This window comes from Genypterus blacodes, unplaced genomic scaffold, assembly GCF_046128005.1.
Source record: "Genypterus blacodes isolate CSIRO-AG114 ecotype Tasmania unplaced genomic scaffold, CSIRO-AGI_Gbla_v1 ptg000048l_1, whole genome shotgun sequence".
NCBI lineage: Eukaryota > Metazoa > Chordata > Actinopteri > Ophidiiformes > Ophidiidae > Genypterus > Genypterus blacodes.
The window spans coordinates 4,088,815-4,115,000 of record NW_027466861.1 but is presented as its reverse complement, the minus strand read 5'-3'; the positions used below and the strand labels follow the sequence as shown (position 1 = coordinate 4,115,000).

Genomic DNA, 26,186 nt, shown 5'->3' with positions numbered 1-26,186 from the left:
AACATTAGAGACTCCCTGCTACAACTGTGCAAATAATTCACTTATGAGCGAATGTCAAACTACAACATAAAATCCTGTGTGTGTGTGTGTGTGTGTGTGTGTGTGTGTGTGTGTGTGTGTGTGTGTGTGTGTGTGTGTGTGTGTGTGTGTGTGTGTGTGTGTGTGTGTGTGTGTGTGTGTGTGTGTGTGTGTGTGTGTGTGTGTGTGTGGACTTAGGAGCTACTTAGACTTCGTAGCCTTTTCCCTCTACCAATATACGCTATCTCTCCATAGCCTGGGATTAGACCCATTTTCACTTTAAATCCGTGTTTATAAGTGTAATAATGAGCCTGTATTGGTGCTCTGCTCACATTAACGGCCTCTTCTCAGCCCTGTGATGTACCACTGTGTTACGCCATGCTCAGTCTCTCTCTCTTGCTCTCTTGAGACTTGGAGGTGTACATAACGAGGTGATGGGCTTGGTTAAGCACACATAAATCTGATTAGAACCCCCCCCCCCCCACCCCCAACCTGGCGTTCCCCATTCTGTCGGGATATCACGTGTCAGTAATTTTCTAAGCAAAATTGTAATTAATGATGATGTAGTTTTTTTGGCACCGGGGCAGGTTTCAGCCGCGTGATCTACTGATTCTGTCTCTTGATCTGTCTGAGTCACGTATGTTCAAACTTAAGACGGGACAAGAAAAACAAAGATCAAAGCGTGGGAAAGTTGACGCTTAACAAAAGTGTCTCTTACATATTGACATCCAATCAGACGACTAACTTGAAAGGTGAAACTGGAAAGGAAGCGGTGTGAAACCATGAGCGGTGCGGATGTAGGCCTTCCGTGACAGCCTGGGACATACCGAGGAGGTGAATCACGCCCTGCGTATAGACTCACAGGCTCTCCGCTGAGCAACATAAAGTGTTTCCAGCAGTGCAACGCTCTTACTCATCACGCCGCCTTCTTGTTAACTTTGTGACTGCAACGATTCGCGTTTGATGACTGTACCTCCACTCTCAGGTACTGACCTGCCCTGCGTGTGTGTGTGAGAGAAATATAAACTGTGTGTGTGTGTTTATTCAGCCCAAAGCACTTTTATAAACCTCAGTTAAGTCACATGTTTGGAAACTCCTTTAACCTGCACCACAATTGCTCATCCTCATCCTGTCTTTTATTCAGTCATTTGATCTTCCCCACCCTCCTCCCCACTCCTTCATCGCTCCCTGACGCTACAATGCCTGGGCTTGTTCGACAGTAGCCGTCTCCCCCTAACAAGCCATCATTCAAGTTGCCACTTATGCTTACCCGTGTGCCACTGACATTATTATCTTAATTTATTTTGCTGTTGACACCCGCTATTACTGCTTTCTGCAGTGCGGGGTTAGTGACACATCAACGAGAGTCAAATGGAATTTCACTGGGTGTGTTTGGAACTACGCACCCAATGAGGACTTGACATGGCAGTTGAAGGGATTTGGCAAGTCTAAGGGGAAATGACTTTAAGGGTTAAACAAACTACTCTAAAGTGTTATTGGTGTCCAGAAACTAATTGTTTTGCAAAATGAATCTAATAAAACCGCCTGTCAGCCGTTTCCTCAGACGGCTGTTCATAAAATCACGGATCGCTGCACAAATCGGACACAAATCTTTCAGCTTTCAGTTCTGCAAAACTGCTATTTCTGTCTCATCCCTGGAACTGGCAGCCGCTCGTATTGTTTTTTTTTCTCCAAAGGCCGCAAACTTCTCTCGGGTTCCCTTTGCTCTGTCAGTCACTGTTGTTGAATGAGACAGGCCTGCAAAAGACGTTCCAAGAATCGCAAGAACTTCCCACGAGGCCATCGGCGCGCCTGATATCTATGTAATTCGGACGTCTCCCTTAATTAACACTGACTCCTGCCTCTCCGCTCCCACCTCATTTGAATGCTCGGTGCCCGTCGCTGCTTTTGATTTGCGATTCCGTCCGCGGGGGCTTGTTTTGTTTGTCTGAGTCGCTCGCTAAATATTTAATTACGGCTCAGTCAATTGGGCTCACAAGGAATGTCAAGTCCGGCAAAATGTGTTCTTGTCTCTCCGCTGCCTCTGGCCCGGTTTTCTTCCTCCCCTTCGTCAAAGGGCACGCGTCACTCGTCTCACACAGAGGAGGCATGGCGTTTGACAAAGGAAAACAGACGAATCAGCTAGACCCCAAGCTGCTGCAATGGATGTTTTGATGTGGAAAAAGGCACCATAGCGCCCGCATGTGTGTGTTATTATGTCACTCTGGTGTCGACTTTAGCTCAGTAAATCCCTGGTTGGGCAGTTAAGTGGTGTGTGTGTATGTACTCTATATTTCATTAGATAACACTGATCCCTAAAACTTCCATTCACAACCTTAAAAAATGTGTGGAGTCATGAGGTTTGGCTGTATTTTCACTGTGTCACGTCCTCTTCAGGTTCCCTATCCAATGGGCAGCTGAACGGCTCGGGGTCAAAGGGCAGCCACAAAGAAGATGGGTCCTTACGCTCCCAGAGCCTGGACGGGAGGGGCGGGTACTCCGAGGACGGCCCTGCGAAGAAGAGGTGAGACTTTGTGTGTGTGTGTGTGTGTGTCAGAGTGTACAGTAGGTAAAAAACACTGATGCTTAATTGATGTACGAGTGGAAATGGCAGGAGAGGAAAAACCGGTGCGGACCGCCTACAGAGCGGATCGCTGAAGTGACGCCTCGTAGATGAGCGTCGATTCAAGTGCCAGTTATATTTTGGTCTTTACCTGACTGACAAAGACGTGTTGCCATAATCAGGTAGCGGACGTTTTAATGGGCGTGAAATCATATCGACTGTTGAATCGTGCCAGGTGGTCTCATATTCGTTACACTCGCTCTGTGTGTGTGCTTGTGTGTGTAACTCAGTCCATCTGTCTACCTTTGCTCTGTTTATGTCTGAAACGCCCCCAAAAAATTGAGGTTGTTTCTCTGCCACTTTGTTGGTGTTGGAATTGATTTGTATCCTCTGATGTCCTCTCGCTGTCTCTGGTTCAGCCTTTGTAGTAAAATGTTTGCAGACGTTTCCTATTAGTTCTGTAATAGGAAACGACAGTCGACAAAGACGTGTAAACCGTTTAAGGAGAGCGGGGGGGGGGCTTTTAACGAGCGTGCCCCGCCCCCCATCTCCCCTCCATCTTTAAACACAAACGCCATTCCAGTCATTTATAATTAGCCACTTAAAGGAATGTTGCCATGCATTTGCAAATTAATCGTTTAAAAATTAAAGTTGTTGCGCTGCACAATGAGCTGTTCATTTCTTGCCAGCGTAATTTTTTCTTTCTTCTTTTTTTTACGAGGGGGATTTGTGTCAAGAATGAATTATTGAAACGCTTTTGCATTTTTGGACGGGGGGGGAAAGCAATTTACAGAGCGGTTTGCACAAAAACACTTTTTCTCCGAGGCAAATGTTCTTGGAAAATGGAATCAAAGATCCTTGGAAAATGAAGCTTCTAATGCGTTCAGCAAGAGGCACGTTCCTGAAATCACACGCTGGAAAATATGATTTGCATACTGAGTGTGTGTGTGTGTGTGTGTGTGTGTGTGTGCGTGCGTGCGTGTGTGTTTTTAATGTGTTACAGCTAATCCAGATAGAGTTGTTTATAAGTTTTATGAACCAAGCTGCTTTATGCCTATAGGTAGCAGGTGTGTGTGTTTACATGCCTGTTGTTTTTGTTCTGCTGCTGATCTCTCTCTCTCTCTCTCTCTCTCACACACACACACACACACACACACACACACACACACACACACACACACACACACACACAAGCTGACAAGGCATCAAAGCGTCAGTGTAAAGCTCGGGGTGGAGTCTGGGGGGGCTGGACAGCAGCAGATGTCCCTGTGTAATGAGCAGCTCATACAGGCTCCATTCACGGCGTGTCAAGCACCTGCGTGTCCTCCTCGCTCGTCATTTGATACTGTAACCTCCAATCTGAGCGCCGTCATTACGCGGCTTTCATCTGCGCGCCTTTGAAACGCAATAGCGAAGCCACCGCGGAACTCCGCTTAACCTTGCCGACCAGTAATTAAAGTTTTTTTTAGGGGCCATAAATGTGAGATATTGTTAAAATGTGGAATCCTGATGCGATGCTGCTCCTTATACAAACTGAGACTCAACTAATCAACAAGAGTTGGACATTATGCAGTCTGCAGAGGCGGCGTACTGCAATTAATCTGCACCTGTTACTCAAACATTGGATTTATGCCAGTTTCAGTCACATTAAGGTGTATAAATACATTTGGAAAAGCTGATTTATGGCCTTAATTGCAGTGTACTCCAAGTTTCTAAGTGCATGTAAATGTTCTGACTAGCTTAAGCACTGTTTAGGGAAACGTCCGCTTGCACTCTACTAGCTTCATGTACGTAACAATATGGCTCTGTACAAAAGTCTATTTTGTGGTCGGGTCATCTGCCTGGAGAGCAATGCTCCGCCCCCACGTTGCTCTTTATGCCTTTACCTTCAAACCATAATGTTGGAGGCGCTAGGACAGCGCTAGACTAACTGCCGCATTCTTGATTGGCAGTCGGTGTGAAATGTTGCCGTACTTTTAGACATCCACGCTTACAGCTGTTCCAAGGTCAGAGGCAGAAGGGTCAAAGGTGAATGTGGCTGACCTTTGATCCCTGTGGCAAAGAGGAGAAGCGGCTGATTGTGTGCAAGCTGCCTCATAGCGAAGCATAAAGAGGCTAATGAAGCAGCAACACACTCACACACGCTCTGATGACCAGCAGGGCTGTGCGTTTAGATGACTTATAGTTCAGTTATAGGCGGCTTTCATTAGTTCACCACACACACACACAGCAGGGCCGAGTGAAGAAAGGCTCTCTATCTGATGCAAATGAAAAGCAAGCCTAGCCAGTAGTTGGCAGTGCCTCATGGCCTCTTAAAGCGCATGTGTGTGTGAGGGATGACTCCGGCGCCCTGGCATGGGTGCCCCTGCGCTGTTATTGAACAGAGCTCACTGTGCCGCTGCCAGGAGCCTTTACACCTGGCAGTGGGCGAAAACAGAGGGAGGAGCGGAGGGGCGAGCGAAGGAACGTTCACAGTGTGGAGAGAGGCGGGCACGGAGACACACAGGGGGGGGAGGGACGGAGACAGAGGGGACAGGTGCGAGTAATTTTTGGCAGGAAGCGCACCCCCCCCCCCTCCTTTAGAAGTCTTTGAGATCGACTCTGTGTTTGCCTTCCCATGCTCCTGAGACGGGCGGACAGACTGGCAGCACATCTCGCTAACACGCCCAGCCCATTGTGGCCCTGCACCGCCATCGCCGCTACCAAACCCTCCAAACGGGGGGGGTTCCCATTGCCAAGACCCACACACACACCCACACACAAACACACACACACCTACCACACACAGCCCCATCCTCAGCATTCACTGACCCAGTTATACCTTCATCTCAAAGTGTTTCCTAACCACAATCAAATCAAATGTGGCCACACTCTAACCTGGCTGTGAGGTTTGATGCTCTGTAGCTGTTTAATCTGCCACTCATTCTGTGGGCCGCTGCATGGAGAAAAGAAATTCAATTAAATCCCCCCGGACCCCCCTAAACTCCAGGTTTTGGGTCAACTCAGAACCAGAGGAGCTCAGCTTGAATGTATCCTTTGGCTCCGGCTCATGTGATTAACATTTACATGAGGGTTTGGTGTCGGGGCTCGCAGGCGCTCGGCTGTTGGTTCAATTTAAATAAGCTTAAAATATACAAACATTCACGCAGAGCTGCAGAAATCAGGGAGTGCAGTGGATCAGAAGTTGAGTGCCCCGTGTAAACAAACTTTGTCCACTTGCTCTCCTGCATTCTGTCTTCTCTCTCTCTCTCTCTCTCTCTCTCTCTCTCTCTCTCTCTCTCTCTCTCTTTCTCTTTCTCTTCTCTCTCTTTTGTCTCGCTTTCTCTCTCTTGATTGAACTCCACTTTTGGCTCTCTTTGAATTCGTTCTCTGTGGTGTCTCAGCCAAGACACACACTCTCACACTCAGCTGCCGCCGCTTGTTGTTTTTCGACTTAATGAATGCCAAGTATACACACACACACACACACACACACACACACACACACACACACACACACACACACACACACACACACACACACACACACACACACACACACACACGATGATGCAGACACAGACGCACACTTGTCTTGTTGAGCGTAACCAATGACTCTTCTTGTCAGTAATGCATAATCAACATTTCCATTTATGAAGGATTACATAGGTGTGCGTGCGGGCATTCGCGCACACACACGCACACTGAGAGCATGTTAATAGAGCGCCATAATGTGTGTATTGATTTGCCTTAGATGGGAGTGTGAGCAAGTCTGCATCCAGCGCAGGAGCCAGACTGTTCACGCCTGAACAGCTACAAACACTTTGACTTAAACAGTGATCTATAGCTACGTATACACACACACCACATACACTGTGCAAAGCTGATGTGCTGAGGCGCGGTGGACATCTTGTACGTTTGTGTCGGGCCATTTATGAGACTCGGCGGCCCTCCACAAACTGCATGTCAAACAACACCCTGTGGCGTCCTATGTTTTGCACCGAAATTGTGTTTTTGGCTCTGGAAGGCCCAAGGAAGATCTATACAAACACAACGTGTGTGTTCGCAGCGAGCAGGGGAGCGGCGCTTCCTCGGCGTTTTAAATGCTCCATTCCTCTGTCAGTCTGTCACCCGGCGCGTCAGCCTCCAAAATCTCCCCCTAAACTCTGCTCTGGCTATCACGCCGGCTCTATGGAAACCCTCCGCGCCGCTCAAACGCCGGGGCGAGGGGAGCGTTAACCATTCAGCCCAGTGCGTTATGTCACTCAGCACGCAAAGCTCACATAAACGCCGCCGCCGTGATTGTAGCACAGATTAGCCACGTTACAGCTGGTTCACACGGCCTCATACATCTGAACCTACAGGAATCGGAGGGAGACGCTGCCCTACTTCTAGTCTATCTGGTGCACGGGAGTTGTTCCACGCCGACACTGACACAGATAATTCAGCCTTTCTTCCTCTAAACAAAGCTGTAAAGATGACTCAGTGCTGCTAACATTCATCTCATAACGCCGTTTCATGTTTGAGGCGACATTTTCCGCGAGGGGCGTAAGTCACACTCCCGGTTCGAGTCACGCCTGTTTGAACCCAAAGCCCGGGTAGATTCATGCTGAAAGGTCAGAACGAAAACCTGAGGATCTGCCGGGAATTGGAATTCTAGGATTGATCATTTGGGAATTATACTTGTGTGTCTGTGTGTGTACACGTGTTTCTCTCTTTCTTACAAATCCCTCCGCTCTGCCCTTCGGGCCGCTGCACCACAGGACGCCTCTTTCTACAGGAAGCCACACAAAAAAAACGCATCAATAAATAATAGGAAGAAAATGTAGCCCGTATGATTTATTAATTGGTCAACTGGAGCCATTTTCTCCCCCGCTCTCCGTCTTTTGTCTGAGCTGAGGGCTTCCAGAGGCTCCTCCACTCACCACCTTCATTAGACTGATTGCCGAGGAACAAACAGCAGCGGCTCTGTTGTTTATTGACCCGGCCCAGACTGTGGTCAACCACTCCCAGGAGTGATTTAAGGTGGGCCGGTCGGGTCAGAGGTCAAAGGGTTTGCGTTCAGTGTGTGTGGGGAGGGGGATGGAGGGGAATAGCCTTGAGCGCTGGACCTTGACTGCTAACAGAGTTTAAGTGCGGTAGTTTATCTTTTGTTTCTGGGGGCGACAGGAACACGGAGTTCACCAGAAAATTCCAGGTTACTACGGTGACTTCTGTATTGTTGTCGATGACGTGGTTTAGGTGTTGCCGCAGCATTTGGCGCCGTCACACATTAACATTTTTAAGGTGGCAAAGGGGACAATAGGCGTCTTCCATATGACCTAATATAGCATTTATATATTCAAGCAGATACAGGAGGAGGTTGATCTATTGTCAAGATGTCTCCTCTCTCCACGTCTGCCTATCAGGCCATCTTGCCTCTCTCTCTCAAAAAAAAAAGCCAAGGTTATATTTAAATAAGCACATTGTGACGCGCACACACACACTCATACACACACACACACACGGAGGCACTGGCATATCTCTTATCTCAAATGAATATCAGCCCTAGTGTGACTGCTTGAAGCATATAGCTGCCACAACTGAACTAGGACAACCAAACACACACACACACCTCTAAATAACACGCATACATTTATCTTCATGTCAAAGCAGAGGCCTCACAACTTTATATGCTGACAAACAAACCTGGACTATTTTCATCCTCTCTCTCAGTGATCGAGTCCCTGCTAGAAAAACTTTATGTACTTTTTTTTGATGCTGCTGTGAGTAATCGCTGGATTTGCTTCTTCGTCCTCTCTGCGACCTTGGCTGGCTGACTGATGACTGTCACAGGGGATGTTTGTGTGTAGGCGTGAGCGCTTGTGAAGGTCACGGGGTCAGTGGGTCAGTAAGCCGCCCGGCCTTCCCCTCTGCTAAAGGCGTCGAGACTGAAAAGCAATAAACACATTCGGCTGAAGCCGGCGTAGGGTCACGACTGTTTACACTGCACACACACACACACACACACACACACACGCACGGGCCACCTTGGTGTGGTGTTCGGAAACTACTTTTTATGTTTCTTTACAAAGGATGTTTTGCCAGCCCAGGTGGGTTACACGGCTCTGCACATTCTGCCCTGTCAGCTCTGCTCTGGTAAAGGAGTACAGTCTCTACATGTCTAACCCAGACTGACTGTCCTCCCAGCGTGTCACAGGTTTGAGGCCCAGCAGACCAGCTCAGCTCAAACCACATCTTTCAGGGCAAGGTGACGTAAAGCAAGACTCTTTGATCTCTGTGCAGGCTCCCTAAGGTGTGTGAAAGCAGGCAGCACACAGTGAATTCATAGCATGTGTGTAAGTCTGAATGCTAAGTGAATTCAGGCACACACACATACGTAAACAAATATGGACAGGCAGGCACAGAAATTGATAAACACATGTATGTTGAGAGCCGAGTCTGTGTGCATAAACACTCGTGCACGTTTCACTCTTACACACATAAACGTGTGTTTACGTTGCTCCGGTGTAGGCAAAATGGACACGGACACACGTACAGATACACATGCACGGGGGGGGGAGAGAGAGGGAGAGAGCCAGCTGCAGAGAGGTAGTCCTTTATCAGGGCCATGTGGACCATCTGGAGCCAATTAATAAAGCCCCTGAGGTACAGACTCTGGATCAGCGCTCTGCTCCTCACACAATAACCTTTACCACAGGACGGAACACAAACACCGACTCCAGAACTCACTCCAAACACACGCACGTCCTCTGTGTCCGTCAAACTCAGGGTTCTTCTTTCTTTCTTTGTTTTGGAACACGGTTGTGCGTTTCATTTTCTGTGTTTTTTTTTTTCCTCGTCCTTTGCCATTTTAAATGATATTGTGCTTGTGCTTATTGGACTTCATTTATCAATATTTAATGCGTAAAGCTTTGAGAGGCTGATATGCTGAGCCAACAGCTTGCTCAATAAATCAAACGTACACAAAAACCCTCTTTTAAACAATCGGTCCAAATTGGCGTTTAAAACCTTTTCCATTACATTTATTATAAATGTTTTATGCACAGATGAGTTGATATATGCTTTAATAAATCAGCTGATGTCAGCTATATACGCGCGCGCGCGCACACACACACACACACACACACACACACACACACACACACACACACACACACACACACACACACACACACACACACACACACACACACACACACACACACACACACACGTGCTTAGTCATCTAGTTTCCTGCACTGTGCAACCTGCTGATGTTGTGCTTTGGTGGAGAGTGAACCTGCTGCTGTGCGACACAATGTTTGTGATGCTCTTTTTCCACAAAACAGGAAATTGAGTTATTGACTAAGTGTAAAGGGAAATCACTGTTTTTGCTTGTCTCTGCCCCCTGGAGAGGTCAGATGTCAGTGTCAGCTCCCAAGCACAATTCCTGTAGCTGCCGGCGAGCGTAGGCGGAGTCTCGCTCGATGACAGACACTTAAGCAGGATAGATGCTCGCCAACCTCGGGGGTTTGAACCCGCTGCCCCGGCTCAGTAATTCAGCCGGGAGGTGACCACGCAGAGACATCCTGCTATCAGTGTAGTTCCCATGGAAACGGGCATTAGCACGAAGGTGCTGAGGAGATAAAGAGTGAAGAAGAGGAGGGCTGGAAGTAGTGCAAGCTGTTGATCTGCAGTATGTCAACCATTCAGATGGAACACAATGGACTACCAGAGACTTGTCATGTAAAGGTCCCTCTCTCTCCGTCCCTCCGTCTCCTTCATTTTACACATGGGCGAGTCAGATGTTCTCTCACTCTGTCTAGACGCTGTCTGTGAGCCACTGCAGCTCTTTGGGGGCTGGCAGGAAGGGCTGGATTAGAAAAGGATGAATGAAGACATCCTGCTTTAATCTCACTTTTTACCCGCATTTGGATCTTGTTTTTGTATTTCCCCTCCTCCTCCTCCTCCTCCTCTCGCTTTCACTCAGTGCGTTGGGTCTCATTTGAACCTGTGTATGTTTTGCTTGAGAGTGGCGTCATCATAACATATATACGCCTGAGCTGCCATAGGAACGGCTCTGCCATCACAAACACTCGCAGTCACTCAGTAGTCACGTGGTCCCAGAGGGGGTTGTGTGTGTTTGTGTGCGTTCAGCTCTGTGTTGCACATTAAGCTGGTTCCACACCTGCTTTTCTGTTTTTCTTCTTGATTGCAAAAAAAACAGGTATTAGAACCTCATCAGTTAAATCTGTGTTTTGCTGCTCTCCTTCTTTAGTCACATCTGTGCTGCAAGCGCGCTGTGGAAAGGGCAAAGAGTGTCACAAAAAATGTAAATAAGGCAAACAAAATATTGCGCAACCTACTGGATCAAATTGTAGACGTGTGAAATACGTCAGAGCTGTTTTTATCACCTTCGTCTTCGCAGCAGAGACTAAATTGCACCTGTTGATAGTCGGACACAGGAGATCCTGAGCCTTTCATCAGTGTTTCTCCATCCCACATGTCTCCCGTCTATGAAATTTAATGAACAGACCGACAAACAAACCTCTGAGCATTCCCTGAAAATCAAAAGCATTGCCAATTTTAAACTTGTTAGACATGAGGAAAGGGCACCCAGGCAGGCGTGGGCCCCCTGAGGTTTATGAGGTAATAGATAACCAAAGGACAATCCCAGGAAAACTTGAGGCTCATTTACGAGGCTCTGGTCTGACTGTCTAGACAGGATGTAGTAACCAAACGGCTTTATTAGCTCTTTCTTCACAGCTTCCCTCAGTTTGTTGTGCTTAGTTTCTTAACGCCGCGCTTCCTTTTTGTGTCAATTACAGCCTCTCGCTCGTCTCCCGCCGTATCCGCCTCTCATTCCCTCCCCATCCATCCGGCTCGCACTCTCTTAAAGCAGTCAAATCTAATCGTATTCATCCGAAGGCCCGGCCAATAAAACAGTCCGGAGTTAAGCTTTTTAACCAAAGAGGCTTTTTAACTGAGAGCTCGCCGTCTCTCCCGCCAATTATCTGGAGAATGTTCATCGTGCGAGCTTAGCGCTTTGCTGTTTTCCCCCCTCGAAGCAGAAGATGGAATTTATGGGACGGCGTTGCCAGGTTTGGGTGTTTGCATTTTTGAACACCTGGCACACACACACACTAACACACACACACACAGACAGTGCCCACACGCAGGTGTTCACACATGCTTGTTGTAATGTGTGCTTGTAAGCATACAGTTCTTGTATTATTGTGTGAGTGTGTGTGTTGCGTCGTCCCTGGAGATTTGCTGTGATGAGGAAACACATTGCTTCATACTGCAACGGCGATTTCTCTTTCCAAAGCCAATTGTGATGACAGCAAATTAAATGCGGAGCTGCAAACCAGGCGGTGGTTCTTGAACGTTACTTCACATGTTTTTACTCCTATAGAATGAAGAAGTGATACACAGCAGCAGCAGCAGCAGCGGGGAAATAAAAAGAACAACACCGGCATCTTGTGAAGTTGTTCACACGTCTGCGTCTCTGTAATAAACGCTCCTCAAGTCGAGTTCTATTAAATTCGACACGCACGCACGCACGCACACACACAGACACACACACACACACACGCACACACGGGCTCATACACACACGGGCACATGACGCTGAATCCATATGGTTCCTGTTCGTTCTACCAGAAGGGAAAGTCGCAACTTAACATAACGCTTTGAAATAGATGTGAGCGGCTTTGGGTATGATCTTTTTTCAAAATTATCATATAAAGGCAAAAACAAATACATAAATCAAGTAATAAAGAACAGCTACAGTTGTGTAATTTATGTTTTTTCCACATTTCTTAAGCCAATAGAGCTCAGTTTAATGGTGTTTGTGTCATCGTGCTTCTCTGTAAAAGATAGAAGAGCTCATGAATATCTGAAACACCAAATAGTTTAACCCCTTCAACTCATAATACCAATATTTTGGCTGTGACTTGAAGGCACCGTTCTGCTGCCAGCACACATTGGTAATGTATGTACATACTGCTGTAGGTGTGTGTGTAGCCGTCCTTCTCTCTCTCTTTCTTGTCCTCTTTCTCTCTCTCTCTCACTCTCACACACAAGCCAGCAAAGTGGGATGCCAGTCAGATGTGTTTAATCAGCCAATAAAGCGTCGATCACTCTCGTGTCTGGTTGGATCTGAGCTGCAGCTGCTCGGCGGCGCGGCTTTGATCGTAACCAAACTGGATGTCGTGCAGGAGGAAACTCTCACACCTTAGATCCCGACGCGGCGGCGGCGGCGAGTGATGGCAGCGGCAATATGTGTGCAATCATCTCCCATTTTCTCACATATCGAGCTTACAGCGATGTCACGGCGGGGAAATTGACACGTTTTGACACAGCGCCGCTTTCTGATTGAAGTGTAATCGGAGCTCTGCAGCTCGGCGGCTGCGCCAAATGCATTGTGGGTGTTCTCAGGCATGATCCTATCTTCCCCCTTACTTCAATTCTGTCCGCAGCAAATTGACAAATAATACCAGGATATCACATTGCTCCTATCGCAGCTCCTCGACATTTATAGAACGGCTCACACTTACACACACACACACACACACACACGGCAGCACTAATCGATTGACCCCCCTCCCTCCCTCCATAGGGTTCATGCGGTCTCTGTCAGACGTTCATGGTTTGTCTGTGCGCAGGTTTTTCCTCGAGTGTGTATGAGACTGCTCGCACAGAGGTGTGAATGTGTGTGAGGGAGGTGGTGTGTGTGAGGTGCATTGCTCTCTCTCTGTCTCTCGCTCTCTCACATCCTGTTCTTTAATATTATCCTCACGCCATCTCCTCTCACACACGCTGACATGAAGAATCACAGGTTTTGCCGTAAATTAACTTCCTGTCTCCTTCCCTCCTCAGGCCTCGCCTCCACGCCCAGAGGAAGTTCGCCCAGTCGCAACCCAACTCGCCCAGCACCACGCCGGTCAAGGTGGCCGACCCGGGCGGCCTGGGCGCCGGCCTGCCCGCCGCGCCCACCTCCTCCTCCTCATCCTCGCTCTTGTCGCTCTCCTCCTCTTCGCTGTCCTCCTCCATCCAGGACCTGTCCAGGCGCAAGCCCAAGACGGAAGACTTCCTGACCTTCCTCTGCCTCCGAGGTAAGACGACGGAGGAGGAGCGGAGACACTGGCGGGGTGTGTTTACACGTGCGAGCACCGGCGACACACTGCACATTTCTTACTCACATGTGTTAGATAGATGTAAACAAGCACCAGTGTCCATTTTGGGTCACAATCACTTGGGATTTCTTCTTATAAATTCTTCTCTCATTAATTTACCTACTTCAAGTTTGGAAAAGCCGATTTATTGTCTTAATCGCATTATAATCAAAGTGTCCTTATTGAACCTAAACCCTCAGCTTCAGCTTGTCATTTCAGCACAGATTCAAACCTAAAAGAAATTGATGTACAATTCTCTTCATTTGGCTCAGCTTGTGAGGGAATATTCCACTTATTGTTGAGGCCTTCACTGACAAAAATAGACATTTAATTATAACCTCTCACAAACACACACACACACACACACACACACACACACACACTGTCTGAACCACACCCACACACAACTCTGTACCTGCCCGAGGCCCAGATTATCACACATTTCATCACACTGTAAGCTCCACATCAACCAGCACCTCCCTATCAACAACTAGCTTCCTCCTTAACACCCTGCACATCCGGCCCAATGTGCACACAGACAGACACACACACACACACACACACACACACACACACACACACACCTCAGACTCTTCACCGGTTCACTGACACTGTGTAGCACCTTTTTGATTTCACATGTAACTGTACGAGTCGTGGTAATTAGATGAGTTTCTGTGTGTATTCCTAGCTTCACTTGGCTCACACACACACACACACACCAGCAGCTTAGCAGAGGCACTAAGACACTGAAATACACACACACACACAAGTGAAGACCATCGCACACATAACAGCTCACCAGAGTGTGGTTTGGTTTTAGACTGAAGAGGTGAATCGCATTCAGCTCGTTACAGTTTGGTCGCAGATACAGAAAAGAGTAAGTTTGATATATGAACGTATAAAAAAGATGGCCGAGCGGTTACCATGCGGACAACAGATAACAACTGGCTGCATCTCACATTGTAACACAAAGGAGCCAGAAACTATAACTGTATAACCTAAACTCCCCGCTAAAATCCATACGAGCCACTGAGCGACAACCACACTCTTGGCTTCTCCTCTTCCTCTTCTTCCTCTTCACTATTCTTAATCCTCGTCATCTTTTCACTTGGCTGAATAGACTTATTTGGCTGATAAACAGTCTAAAATGACGTTAAAAGAGGCAAATTTTGATTAAAACCTGCCGGGACGTGTCGGCTATACGTGGCTGCCCCGCTGAGAACATTCCCATTAGGGAACGTGATCGGAGGAGCTTTGATTAGCGTACAGGCGCCGGGACGCTGCATCGGCTAATGATACACATCGTCCCTGTGCGCTGTGGAGGTGTGGAGATGGAATTACTCTGAACCAACCCCCCCCCCCTGCCCTCCCTCCCCCCCTCCCCCGGCCTGCTGCGTGGAGTCGCTGACGAGGTTCCGCACTTCTTCTCACCTTGTAATTAAGGTTTGCAGCTGATTCCTGCTGGCCGCTCGCAACTGATGCTAAATTTAGAGTCGCGGCTCCGAAAAGTCACGATTGACCAGTTTTCCACTTCTACTTTTTTCCTTGACTCTGCCTCTCCCTCTTTAAACACTATTTATAGACCTATTGCTCTCTCTCTCTCTCTCTCTCTCAGTGTGTGTGTGTGAGTCCACTGTCCCTGCTGTGAGGATGACATTTCCCCGTGCCTCTTTTCTGGTGTGACCCGTATGCAGGAACGCTTAGCAAGGAGTGGGACATGGGGAGAATGTCAGCAGAGCCCTTGAGGGTGTATGTGTGTGTGTACGTGTGTGTTGCCTGTCCTGCTTATCTCCTGTCCATGCATGCATGTATGTCTGTGTGTGTGTGTGTGTGTGTGTGGCATCCAGGGTATATGACCAGACACAGCCCACGAGGACGTCCATGTTGGCCTGTTTCATCTTTTCAAAGGGACTCCAGCCTTTGATATTGTCTCTAACCTCAATCTCCCCCCTCCCCCTTAAGATCCTGATACACGTCTCTCCGGTGGTCCAACCGCCACACACACACTTTTTTCGGCTCCTTAATGTCTGGCTAACCCCAAAATACACACCCCCAGCTGGATCTCTGGCCGCTTTTACGCTAATCTCCGATGCTTTATCTCCCCGATTCTTCCTTCCGTTTCAGTTTGGTTTGACCGCGTTAAGATTCACGTGTGTGCGACGGAGCAGCGAGTGAAAAATGTTACGCCCAAGGTCAAAGGTTCAGAGTGTAAACACGCACACACACAGAGAGAGAGAGAGAGAGAGATGTTTGCTTATCTTATCTGGTACACATTAGGCCTCCACCCCAAAGCCTCCCATCCATCACTCACTCTGACAGCCGCATAAAAGCCACCGAAACGGGAACGAATTGAAACGATAGAGACAACAAAAGTAGCCAGGATTGTGAAACGGGGAACGAACGTTTTTTCCCCCCCGCCGCTCTGACACTTTCACCCAAACCCGGGCTCAGAATGGAAGGCGTCTCACTCTTAAGGGATTCTCTTTTCCCATCGTAACAAACTGGCAGGCTGCCGTCGCTGTTACTCCGAGGAAAGTTATTTTTAATTCCTCTAAAGACGGCGTGTGTGTGTGCGTGTGTGTGTGTGTGTGTGTGTGTGTGTGTGTGTGTGTGTGTGTGTGTGTGCGTGTGCGCACTCGATTATCCTGATGCAACGTGGGAGTAACCGGATAGAAAAGTGATAAACAACATTGCCGTCGTACTGTATGGGGACCTATGTGTCCCACCCACACCGTCTATAGCGTACACACTTTATTTATCTCACAGTCTCATTCTCTCTCTCTCTCTCTCTCTCTCTCTCTCTCTCTCTCTCTCTCTCTCTCTCTCTCTCTCTCTCTCTCTCTCTCTCTCTCTTGCAAATGTACACACACATACACACATGCAAGCTGGAGTGCTCGGGCCTGGCCAGCGCGCTCTCAGAATGGTGTTTATGTGTGGTCCGGGGCCTGTAGTCGGGCTGTTTATATCCATGGAGAAAGCCGTTTGGGCCCAAGCCAGACTGTCTGCCTCTGGTAACCCGGGGAGGGTGCAGCGCCGCCACCGGCAGGCAGGGGGCAGCAGTGAGGCAGTGAGCAGGGGATGAACAGTAAAAGACTCCAATCTGATCCCTCATCATTTGTGTTCATGCAGCCTTGGTTGCACGTGTTTATATTACACAAAGGAAGAAGAAGAAACTGGTAGTTTTAAAAAAAACTGCTAGATTTCAATTATATATCCACACACACACACACTCTCTCACACACAGTCTTTGAGCTGAGACGCTTCTAAAAAACTAATTCTGTCCTGTGGGAGTGTTTTTAAAAATGTTTCTTAACTTGTTAGCAAACTAAGAGGAAGGAGTTGCTCTCCCAGGCTGAGGTATGTTCTCACGGAGGCAGTGGGACACACATACAGAGAAGCACACACACACACACACACACTGTACACACTGACACAGAAAAGATAAGAATAGATTATGTAGTAAATGGGTAACGCTCTGCACACACACACTCCCACGGGTCTCTTAGGTAAAGCTCTATTTCAGAAGTGTGTGTGTGTGTTTGTGTGTTTACCTCGGTGCCCTCTGGATCTTCAACTCTGCCTGCGACCCAGCATGATACCTCTCTCTCTCTCTCTCTCTCCCTCTCCCCCTCCCTCCCCCTCCCCCTCTGTGTGTTTACATAACCTCCCTCTCTGACCTACTGACTCACAGACCTCTTGTACCCACGGCCTTTGCTCACACCGGGGCGGCCTTTGCTTGCGTTGGCTCGTAGGTGCGTCGTCTGCTTTGATTCGCTCTCTCCATTGTGAGCGAATCAAAGCCGTCCAATCAGAAGCACGTTTCGTCGTGGGGCGAAGAATATTCAAGTCTGGCTGCGTCTCAAGTGCTGCGAGAAGTGACTTTCCCCTCCGAGTCTGAGTGCTTTTCTCTGTCTCCAATCTCACCGTGTGTGTGTGTGATTTACAGCAGGGCCGAGTGTTTGGGCACCGAGTACTTGGCCGAGAGACATTCAGAGTATTTGTCCTCACTGCCATTAAAGCCAAAATGCGGTTTTAAGCCGTGTACAAGGATTTATGATCCCATCATCTGTGTGTGTTACTCAGAAGTAAAAAAACCCACTTCTCCTTTACCTACTCCCTCTCTGCTTTCATAATACAGCGCACATAAATCCCCTGCACACTTTTTACTCCAAGTCAGAACGGTGACTCGTCCCCACGGTGGCTAAACCCGGCTGATTGACTATTTAAATCGCCCTCATTGTTTCATTTCCAGTCGCGGCTACAAAGGGGAGGGGGGTGGAACGGGGGTCGCCAGAGAATGGAAAGCAGGGGGGGGGTTTGTAATTATTCCCCCCCCCCCCCCGCCCCAAGAGCCCCGTTAAAAATGACAATCCTAATAGACTCTTTTAGACCTGATTATGATTCGTCTGCGGTCGGAGTGAGGCGGATGAAAAGCTGCTGTAATTGGGGGGGATCGGGCTCCAGCCCTGTTGGCCATCTTGGGAGTCTGGGTTGCGTTTTTCTCACCACTTCTCTTTGCGCGAGTGTGTGTGTGTGGTAGGAGCTGACAGATTTGGTGTCTCTGTGCCAGGGGGAGGGGGCGATGGGAGGGGGGGGTGTAAATCTCTGGTATCAGCCCTGGAAGTGAGGGGATGCCAGTGGCCAGAATTGGACCACTACATCCGTCTGTTTGGCAGCCACGGCTCTCTCTGAATTTGTGTCTGTGTGTGTTTTTGTTGACGTCTCTTTCTCTCTCTCTCTCTCTCTCTCTCTCTCTCTGCGTCTCTCTCTCTTCAGACAGGCTTATTGTTGTGCTCTGGAACACATTAGAGGGTCCAGTTGTTGCTGCTGTTACATCTGCTTCTGTGTCGTCAGGCCCTCGTCTCTCTGCCACTTTCCTGCTTTTTCCTTGTCCATTTCTATCCCACACTAAAATGTCTTCTCCCTGCACCCACAAACACACAGACACACACACACACACACATTGCCCCCGAGTGTGCCCTTGTGGTCTGTTTGCCATTGGCCCTCTGACCTCTGATCGGGGCAGTAAATTATAGCCATTTAGCTTATGAAGCGAGTCATTAGAGGCTGATTGGGTCGCTGCCGCTGCTTGGTTGTGTTTGTTTGGTCTGTGAGAGAAGCGTTTGCTCTGTTGCCAAGATAAATGAGTGTGTGTGTGTTTGCATTTTGTATCCATCAGTGTGTGCGTGTGTGTGTGCTTGTGTATTCCTCCTGTGGTGGCCCAAACCTCCACAGGCCTGATCCCCCAGCCCATTATGGCTCTGCTGCACGGAGCTCAACCCTGTAGGATTCACAGGAAATGAATTCATTCAAACTGAGTTAGGATAAATAGAGAATTATGTGGATTACAGTAAGAGAGTGGAGACAAATAGATATAAAAAGATGGTATTAAGGATAGTATTTAGTAAGTATTTATTAAAAAATGCTAATTCTGAAATGGAATGAAAATGACTACTTCCTGTCCTGGCCTGTAGGGGGCGACACCTCTGCCCATGTGGTTCCTCTGTCGCACCTTCTCTGGCCCCTCTGGCAGAGCAGCCAGAGCAGCGACGCCTCCCGCATTGACACGCAACATTTTACATTCAGCCAATCAGGCGCCACCATCAGTGTGTATGACTTCCTTTACATTCTGCTGCTACCTCCTGGTTTGTTCTGCTCTCTATTTACGTCCCTTGGTCTGAGACTTCTTATTAAAAGTCATTATCTGTATTTCAATTAAACCACTTAAGCTCCTAAAAAGCTTCAGCTAATTGTATAATTTCCTGTTGAAGACCGTTGAATTCAGACTTTTTAAAGAGAGGCTTAATAATATTTTAATTGATGTATGGTCATATGTCGCTTCCCATTAATGCCCTCTTAGAGCCGGCGGCCCCTGTAAGGGTAATAAAACCCTCTGTGGTCGCCGTGCTAAGCAATCAATTTTGTCGTAAAAGACTCACAACTTCACATTTCATGCCCATAAACTGATTCTAATCAGAGATATGTGGATGTTACGTAACCATACGACTGTAAATCAGCTCATCATCATCACTGCACATAGAGACAAGGATCTCTTTACAATCACCTGTGGACTAACAACTAACTGTCAAATGTTATTTTTAGTTCTCAGTTTTAAATGTTGTAATTAGTGTATTTGCTGAGATCTGAGCTGCATTGTAACTTCTGCAGCACACACACACACATTTCCTCTGTGCAGTGGGCGGCTATCACAGCATTTTTGGCATTTTCTTATGGATCCTCGTTGGACTAAACTCTGTAATAACATTTGCGTGCGACGGTTTTACGGCTCATGTCGCAGCAAATTAGAGCGAGAAGAGAAAAGCGAAACTAATCTGTCACATCGGTCGTTTCTTTTTTTAGTGCTACATTTCAGTGCCGCTGCTGTAAAGTGAAGTAGAAGAACATAAAGGTGCACAGAGTGTGTGTGTGTGTGTGTGTGTGTGTGTGTGTGTGTGTGTGTGTGTGTGTGTGTGTGTGTGTGTGTGTGTGTGTGTGTGTGTGTGTGTGTGTGTGTGTGTGTGTGTGTGTGTGTGTGTGTGTGTGTGTGTGTGTGTGTGTGTGTGTGTGTGTGTGTGTGTGTGTGCGCGCAGGAGGAGGCTGTAACTTCAGAAAATAAACTTTTTTAAAAGTCAAACACACCCATGAATGCACATTCAGACGCTCTCCTGCTCCGGCTGCGTAATCATAAATACAATTTTTTACGACATTTCTTGATTCGTGCAGGCATGATGCAGCAAAATAAACAAGAAGCCCAAATAATTTACAACTGCGAGCGTGTGTGTGTTTCTAGCGTGTGTTTCTAGTTTTACCTTTCAGTCCAAAAATGTCGGTCGCCAGTTCCTGCTCGTTATTCCTGCATGTGTGTAGCAGCAGTTAGCACGGCGATTCCGTGTGTGTGTATGTGTGTGCCTGTGCGTGTGCGTGCGCGTGTGCGCATGCTCGTCCATGCATCTGGCTACATTACACAGATACGACGATGAAAGCGATCGATTCTGACACAAAAAGAGGGAGAGAGAGAGATTGTCAGTTTCTTTCTCCGGTGTAGGAAGAGAGATTGACAGTAAATCCTTCCAAATGTGGATGAAGGAAGCTGACAGATTTGGGATTAGCTCGGCGGCGAGCGAGCGAGCGAGGGGAAGTTATGTAAGTTAAACCCCAAAGCCAAGAAATCCACTCCATCAAAGTTTGATCCAGATATATGGAGTATTGGCCGAGACGGGAAACGTACAAATCCTGTTCAAGTCTGAGTGCCCTGAATGCATCATCCGTTAGGTTTGTCACGTTTGATTGTGTGAGTTGGTGTAACAATGTGCAGAGGCGTCAACAAAGAGCATCTAGACACTTCCGACCGGGATAATAACGGATGAGAACACAATCTGCTGTTATTCAGCAGCTCTATTTTTACGTTTTTATTTCACTGACGCATCTATGTTGATTCTTGTAGAGTCTGTGATTAGAGCGAAAAAGGAATAAATAGCTCCGAGTCGACAGCTGGTGGGTTTGAAAACAAGGAGAATTGTGTTTAAATGTGATTCAATCTGTCTCCTCCAACTCCCCTGACACGCCTCCTTTTATTATTCATCTTCCTCTTCCTCCTCCCGCTTCAGGTTCCTCTGCCCTGCCCAGTAACATGGCCTACTTCGGAAGCTCCCAAGAGGAGGAGGACCTGGAGGAGGACGAAGAGGAGGAGGAGGAAGCGGTGAGGAACGGAAGCGCCGTCAACATCCATGGCGGCGCAGCGAGCGGCAGCCAGGCGGCGGCGGCGGCAACAGCGTCTGCGTCGTCCTCCTCCTGCCACTCCACGCCCCGCAAGGGCAAATATCCTGGCAGGCAGCCGCTCAACGGCCATGGTAAGGACAGGGACGTCTTTGGTCTCCTCCCACAGGGGGGCGCTACAGATACACACTGAGACACTTTCTCCTTATTCTACTGTCCTCCTCGTCGTTCATCTCCAGAGGTCATGTGGGTTCACAGCAGGGGAGGGAGGGAGAGAGGGGGAAGTCTTCATCTGGTCTGTTTACATTCTGAAGCAGCAGGAGGAAGAGGAGGAGAGAATGTCTGTGTGTGTGTTTGTGTGTGTGTGAGAGAGAGGAGGAAGAGAAGCGAACACACTATAGTGATGAGGTAAGGGTAAAAGAGGGAGAGGAGCGCAGTGATGGAACAAACTGTGACGGATTGGAAAAGTTGAGTGTGTGTGTGTGTGTGTGTGTGTGAGCACTTCCTTGCCTCTTGCACTGTAGTTGGAGTCAGATGGGACAGTGGAGCAGAGCATCAAACTCTTTCCACCCCAATTAACACTTTGCTCGCTGAGCCCTAACAAGGTGTTTATGCACTGCAACAGCTGGCCCCCGACACACACACACACACACACACACACACACACACACACACACACACAGAGACAGACAGCAGCATACAGCTTTCGCACACCCCTTGGGGCACATAGACTTTCAGACGAATACACACACACACACACACACACACACACACACACACACACACACACACACACAGTTGAGCCCCACTTACAAACCCCCTCTGCCTGGGCCTGTAGGAACAATACACAGTGTGTACTCGGCCCTGTCACACACACACACTTACGCTGTGTTCTTGTGGGACTATTTTTGTAAATCTGTAGAGTCGCTGCCAATAGGGGTCAAAGGTGAAACGCTTTGCTCAGCGTTTTCCTCTGTCATTCTGTTAAGTGGAAAGCGGAGGAGGAGACGGAGGGAGAGGGAGGAAGAGGAGGCAGACATTGGGTTTCTAGCATTGATGAAAGTTTGCCACCTTTCTCCCCCCCTCCTTGTGTGTGTGTTCCTTTCTCTCAGGGTGAAGGAGTGTTTAGTAAAGACAGATCTGTGTGTGTGTGTGTATGTTATCTGCTGTAACAAAGGTGTTTGCAGAGCAGCTCGCCTCCTTCGCTGTGATACGCTGAATAAATAGATAAGAGCAGAACAGGCAGATACACTCAGCAGGGAACCATGGAGACGAGGGGTTAAGGACACACACACACACACAGACAAGAGACGCAGTAAATTCTGCAGTCTCAAGACCCGGTGTCAAATGTGACTCCTAACAGCAACAAGCAGGGCGATGAGAGGAGAGAGGAGAGACGAAGAGGCTGATGCAGAGGGGAAGGGAGTGACAGATAGGAAAGAGAGAGAAGGAAGAGAGGAAGAAAAGCTTTACACCTCTTCCTCTCTCTCTCTCCCTCTCTCTGAGCTGAATCAAACAGCTTTTATTGGTTTTATTGGGCTCGGTTTCTTGCTTAGCTCACTTCTCAAAATGTCAGAATTTCTCTCGTTTCTCATGAAGCCGCAGAGCCCCGGAGAGTCGCGGTTACACACACACACACACTCTCGCAGTTTGAGGCTAAGAATATGCTCAAAAAACACACTCATTGATCCTCGGCGGCGGCGTACGTGTGGCGTGTCATTCTTTCCATGCGGGCAGCGAGGACCTGCAGATGCAAACTTTAAATTAAAGCTCATAAAAAGAGAGAGAGAGAGAGAGAGAGCTATTGAGTGTGTGTGTGTGTGTTAATTGCTTTGCCCAGCATCAGCCCCCCCTGCCTCCCATTTTGAACGGGGTCATTGACGTGCAGCATAAAGGCGTCTTCATGCGGCGCCTTAAATCATGCATAGTTCACTGATTGGTGCCTATACGTTGGCCAAGAGGCTGTCACGCCGATGTTTACGCTGCGGGCTCGTTTCCCCGCCGCAGTTCGGTGCCAGAGACTCATGAGCCACCGGCACTACAGGGGGGCGCATTGAGACGCACGCTGGCACGGACGCACGCGGCAGCACGAGAACACACAACGTATAGGAACGCAGCGAGCGCAAGTTTGTTTTCGTTCCAGGATCTTAATGTTGCAGCAGTTTGGCAAGGGTTGCAAACATGTAAACAGCGTGTACACACAGAGGACGCACAGTGTGTACAGAATGTGTGTCTGATTGTCTTTGTCTCCCTCTTTTCCCGCCGCAGTGTTCAACAGCCACGGCAGGAGCGCCACCCGGGAGAGTCCTCGGCCCAAAGCGGGGAGCCTCGGCAGGGACGCGCCCGCCCCGCCGCTGCCCCCGCCACCACCGCCGCCACCGCCCCTGCTGAGGGAGCGCAGCGAGCGGGCGGAGGCGCGGGAGCAGGCCAGGGAGCAGCAGGCCATGGCCGCCGGCCGGGGAGCCTTGGCGGCGAGGAGAGCCGCCGAGGAGCTACGGAAGCAGGTGACCACGCTTGACTCCGCCTCCTTTCCCTCTCCGTTTTCCCTATGCATCCTTACCTCCTCTCGTCTCATCCCCGACCTGAGGAAGATGTTGGAGTGAGAAGGAAGGATGGAGATGATGGAACACTGACGATTGCATCAGTTCATTGAATGCCGGCGCTCTTTGTCTCCATCTCAGTTTCTGTTTTGCAATCCGTCTCTCGCTCGTCTCGTACCGTCCCTCCCTCTCTCTCCTCATCCTCCCTCTCCTCCTCTCCTCATCCTCCCTCCCTCTGCCATCTCTCCATTGCTTCCCTCTCTCCTCCAGCCCAAGGCCGTAATCTGCTGCGTGCGGGTGTTTCTAAGTGGCGAGAATAGAGAAGTAAAACGACTAAAAGAGGGAGAGAGAGAGAGAGAGAGAGAGAGACTGCCAACACAAACTTCAGCCTCGCTCGCTCGCTGGCCTTTGTGGCACTGCTCTTCCTCTCTCTTCATTTTTCTAATTCACTATTGGCACTCTTTTGATTCTCGTGTATTCACTCCACTGCACCCCCCTCTCTCTCTCTCTCTCTCCCTGTCGCTCGCCCTTGACAACGTGCCTCCAATCACTTGGCAGGCTTAGTTTGTTTTTTTTATTACCTCCTCACACTCTTCCTTCCAATTAGCACGAACGTGACGCGTGTTCGCCGCGTTCGTGCACACGGGCAACTGTGAAACTACACGCACAAGAAAAGGTGAAGCCATTATGAGCAGCAAAGCAAACCCTGAGGTTGTGCGTGTGTGTGTGTCTGTGTGTAAAAGCGAAGCATTAGCATAATTGAATTCACAGTGATTGGTTTGTCTCTAATGTAATAGAAGTGTGTATCAATGAAACGTGTGCGGCCGTTTGGTGAGAGCGACGGGATTCTGCCCCGTTTTAATTAAATAACCAAAGTGGAGACGTCAGCAAAGCAGCTAGCACAGGTGGTGAGGAACGACTCCACCTCATTAGAAAGTGACCCCACACACTCTTGTTGGTGTGTGTGTGCGTCCCTCGGTGTCACTTTAAAAACAGATATAACGGATACATGGAGGACAAATCAATAATGTTTAATTGCTCATCAAAAGTCTCTCTGTTTGGTAAGACAACTCATTCAGCAGGATCTGTGTGTGTGTGTGTGTGTGTGTGTGTGTGTGTGTGTGTGTGTGTGTGACCTTTCTCTACTGCGTTAAAGCTGCGTCACGTCCCACCTTAGTAAGACTGCAAGGAAGGAAGGGAGGGAAGGAAGAACACACACACACTACAAGATCTGACCATCTGTGATGAAAGCCTTGTGTGTGTGTGAGTGTGTGTGTGTGAGAATAATGCTGCATGTAGGTGTGGCTGTCACACTGTGCGTCGGTCTTCCTCTCTCTCCGTCTGCAGGGCCGTGCACGCGTTACACTCTGTTCTTTTATCCTCTGGCTGGCCTCCTCTCTCTCTCTCTCTCTCTCTCTCTCTCTTTCTCTCTTGCCCCCCCCCCCCTCTCTCTCTCCTCCGGTTCCTGCAGATGTTGTCTGTTAAAATCTTCCTGTCAGGCCTCAGCTGGGCTATAGCAACACATGATGTCATCTGGGCCCACCTCCCTCTTCCTCCCCGCCCTCTTCTTCTCACGTGCGACTGAAATCCACTCCAGAACACTCTCTGGCTGCCTGCCTGCCTCTCTCTCTCTCTCTCTCTCTCTCTCTCTCTCTCTCTCTCTCTCTCTCTCCCTCTCTCTCTGTGTGTGCGCTCTATTTTTCCCCTTGGCTTCTTTGTCTTTCTTGTTCTGTTCTGTTCATCGTCTTTCCCTCCCTCTCTCTCTCTCTCTTTTCATCGCCTTCCTCGCTAGAACATGAAACGGAGAGAGAGAGAAAGAGAGTGGTGAGGAAGGCTTTCACGGCCCCCCTGTGGCAGGAAGCCGTGGCTGCAGCGTCTCTGCTTCCTCGCTGTGCTTCGTCAGCATCTTGTGCCAAGACAAATATAGAAACTTTCACCTCCGGCTTCGTGTCCGTGGAAACCCAGAGAGACGAGACGCTGGACAGCTCGACCAGGATTTCACCCCCAATCTCAACTTAACGCCACTCTACCTGCTGCATTCTTCCTCTCTCTCTCTCTCTCTCTCTCTCTCTCTCTCTCTCCCCCGCCATCACTTTGTGTTTTTCCATCATCAGGAGTGTGTGTGTGTGTGTGTGTGTGTGGGAGGGAGGGAGGGAGGGAGAGGGTGGAAGAAGATTGATGGAGCCGGGTTAGGTTTCAGTCCCCCCTTAT

At 48.8% G+C, this 26,186-nt stretch overlaps 1 protein-coding gene across 2 annotated transcripts in view; it reads left to right on the top strand.

Moving 5' to 3' along the window:
• Positions 1-26,186, top strand: part of LOC143000449 (protein Jumonji-like) — a 41,093-nt gene that overhangs the window by 4,457 nt on the left and 10,450 nt on the right. Inside the window, exons 2-5 of one of the 2 annotated variants that reach the window (XM_076149764.1) lie at positions 2,416-2,542; positions 13,424-13,659; positions 21,327-21,569; positions 23,704-23,939. In XM_076149764.1, coding sequence (XP_076005879.1) covers positions 21,350-21,569; positions 23,704-23,939 — 456 coding nt within the window. In that variant the 5' untranslated portion in view covers positions 2,416-2,542; positions 13,424-13,659; positions 21,327-21,349. Of the gene's footprint in view, positions 1-2,415; positions 2,543-13,423; positions 13,696-21,326; positions 21,570-23,703; positions 23,940-26,186 lie in introns of both variants that reach the window. The other variant, XM_076149763.1, reaches the window with a different exon arrangement.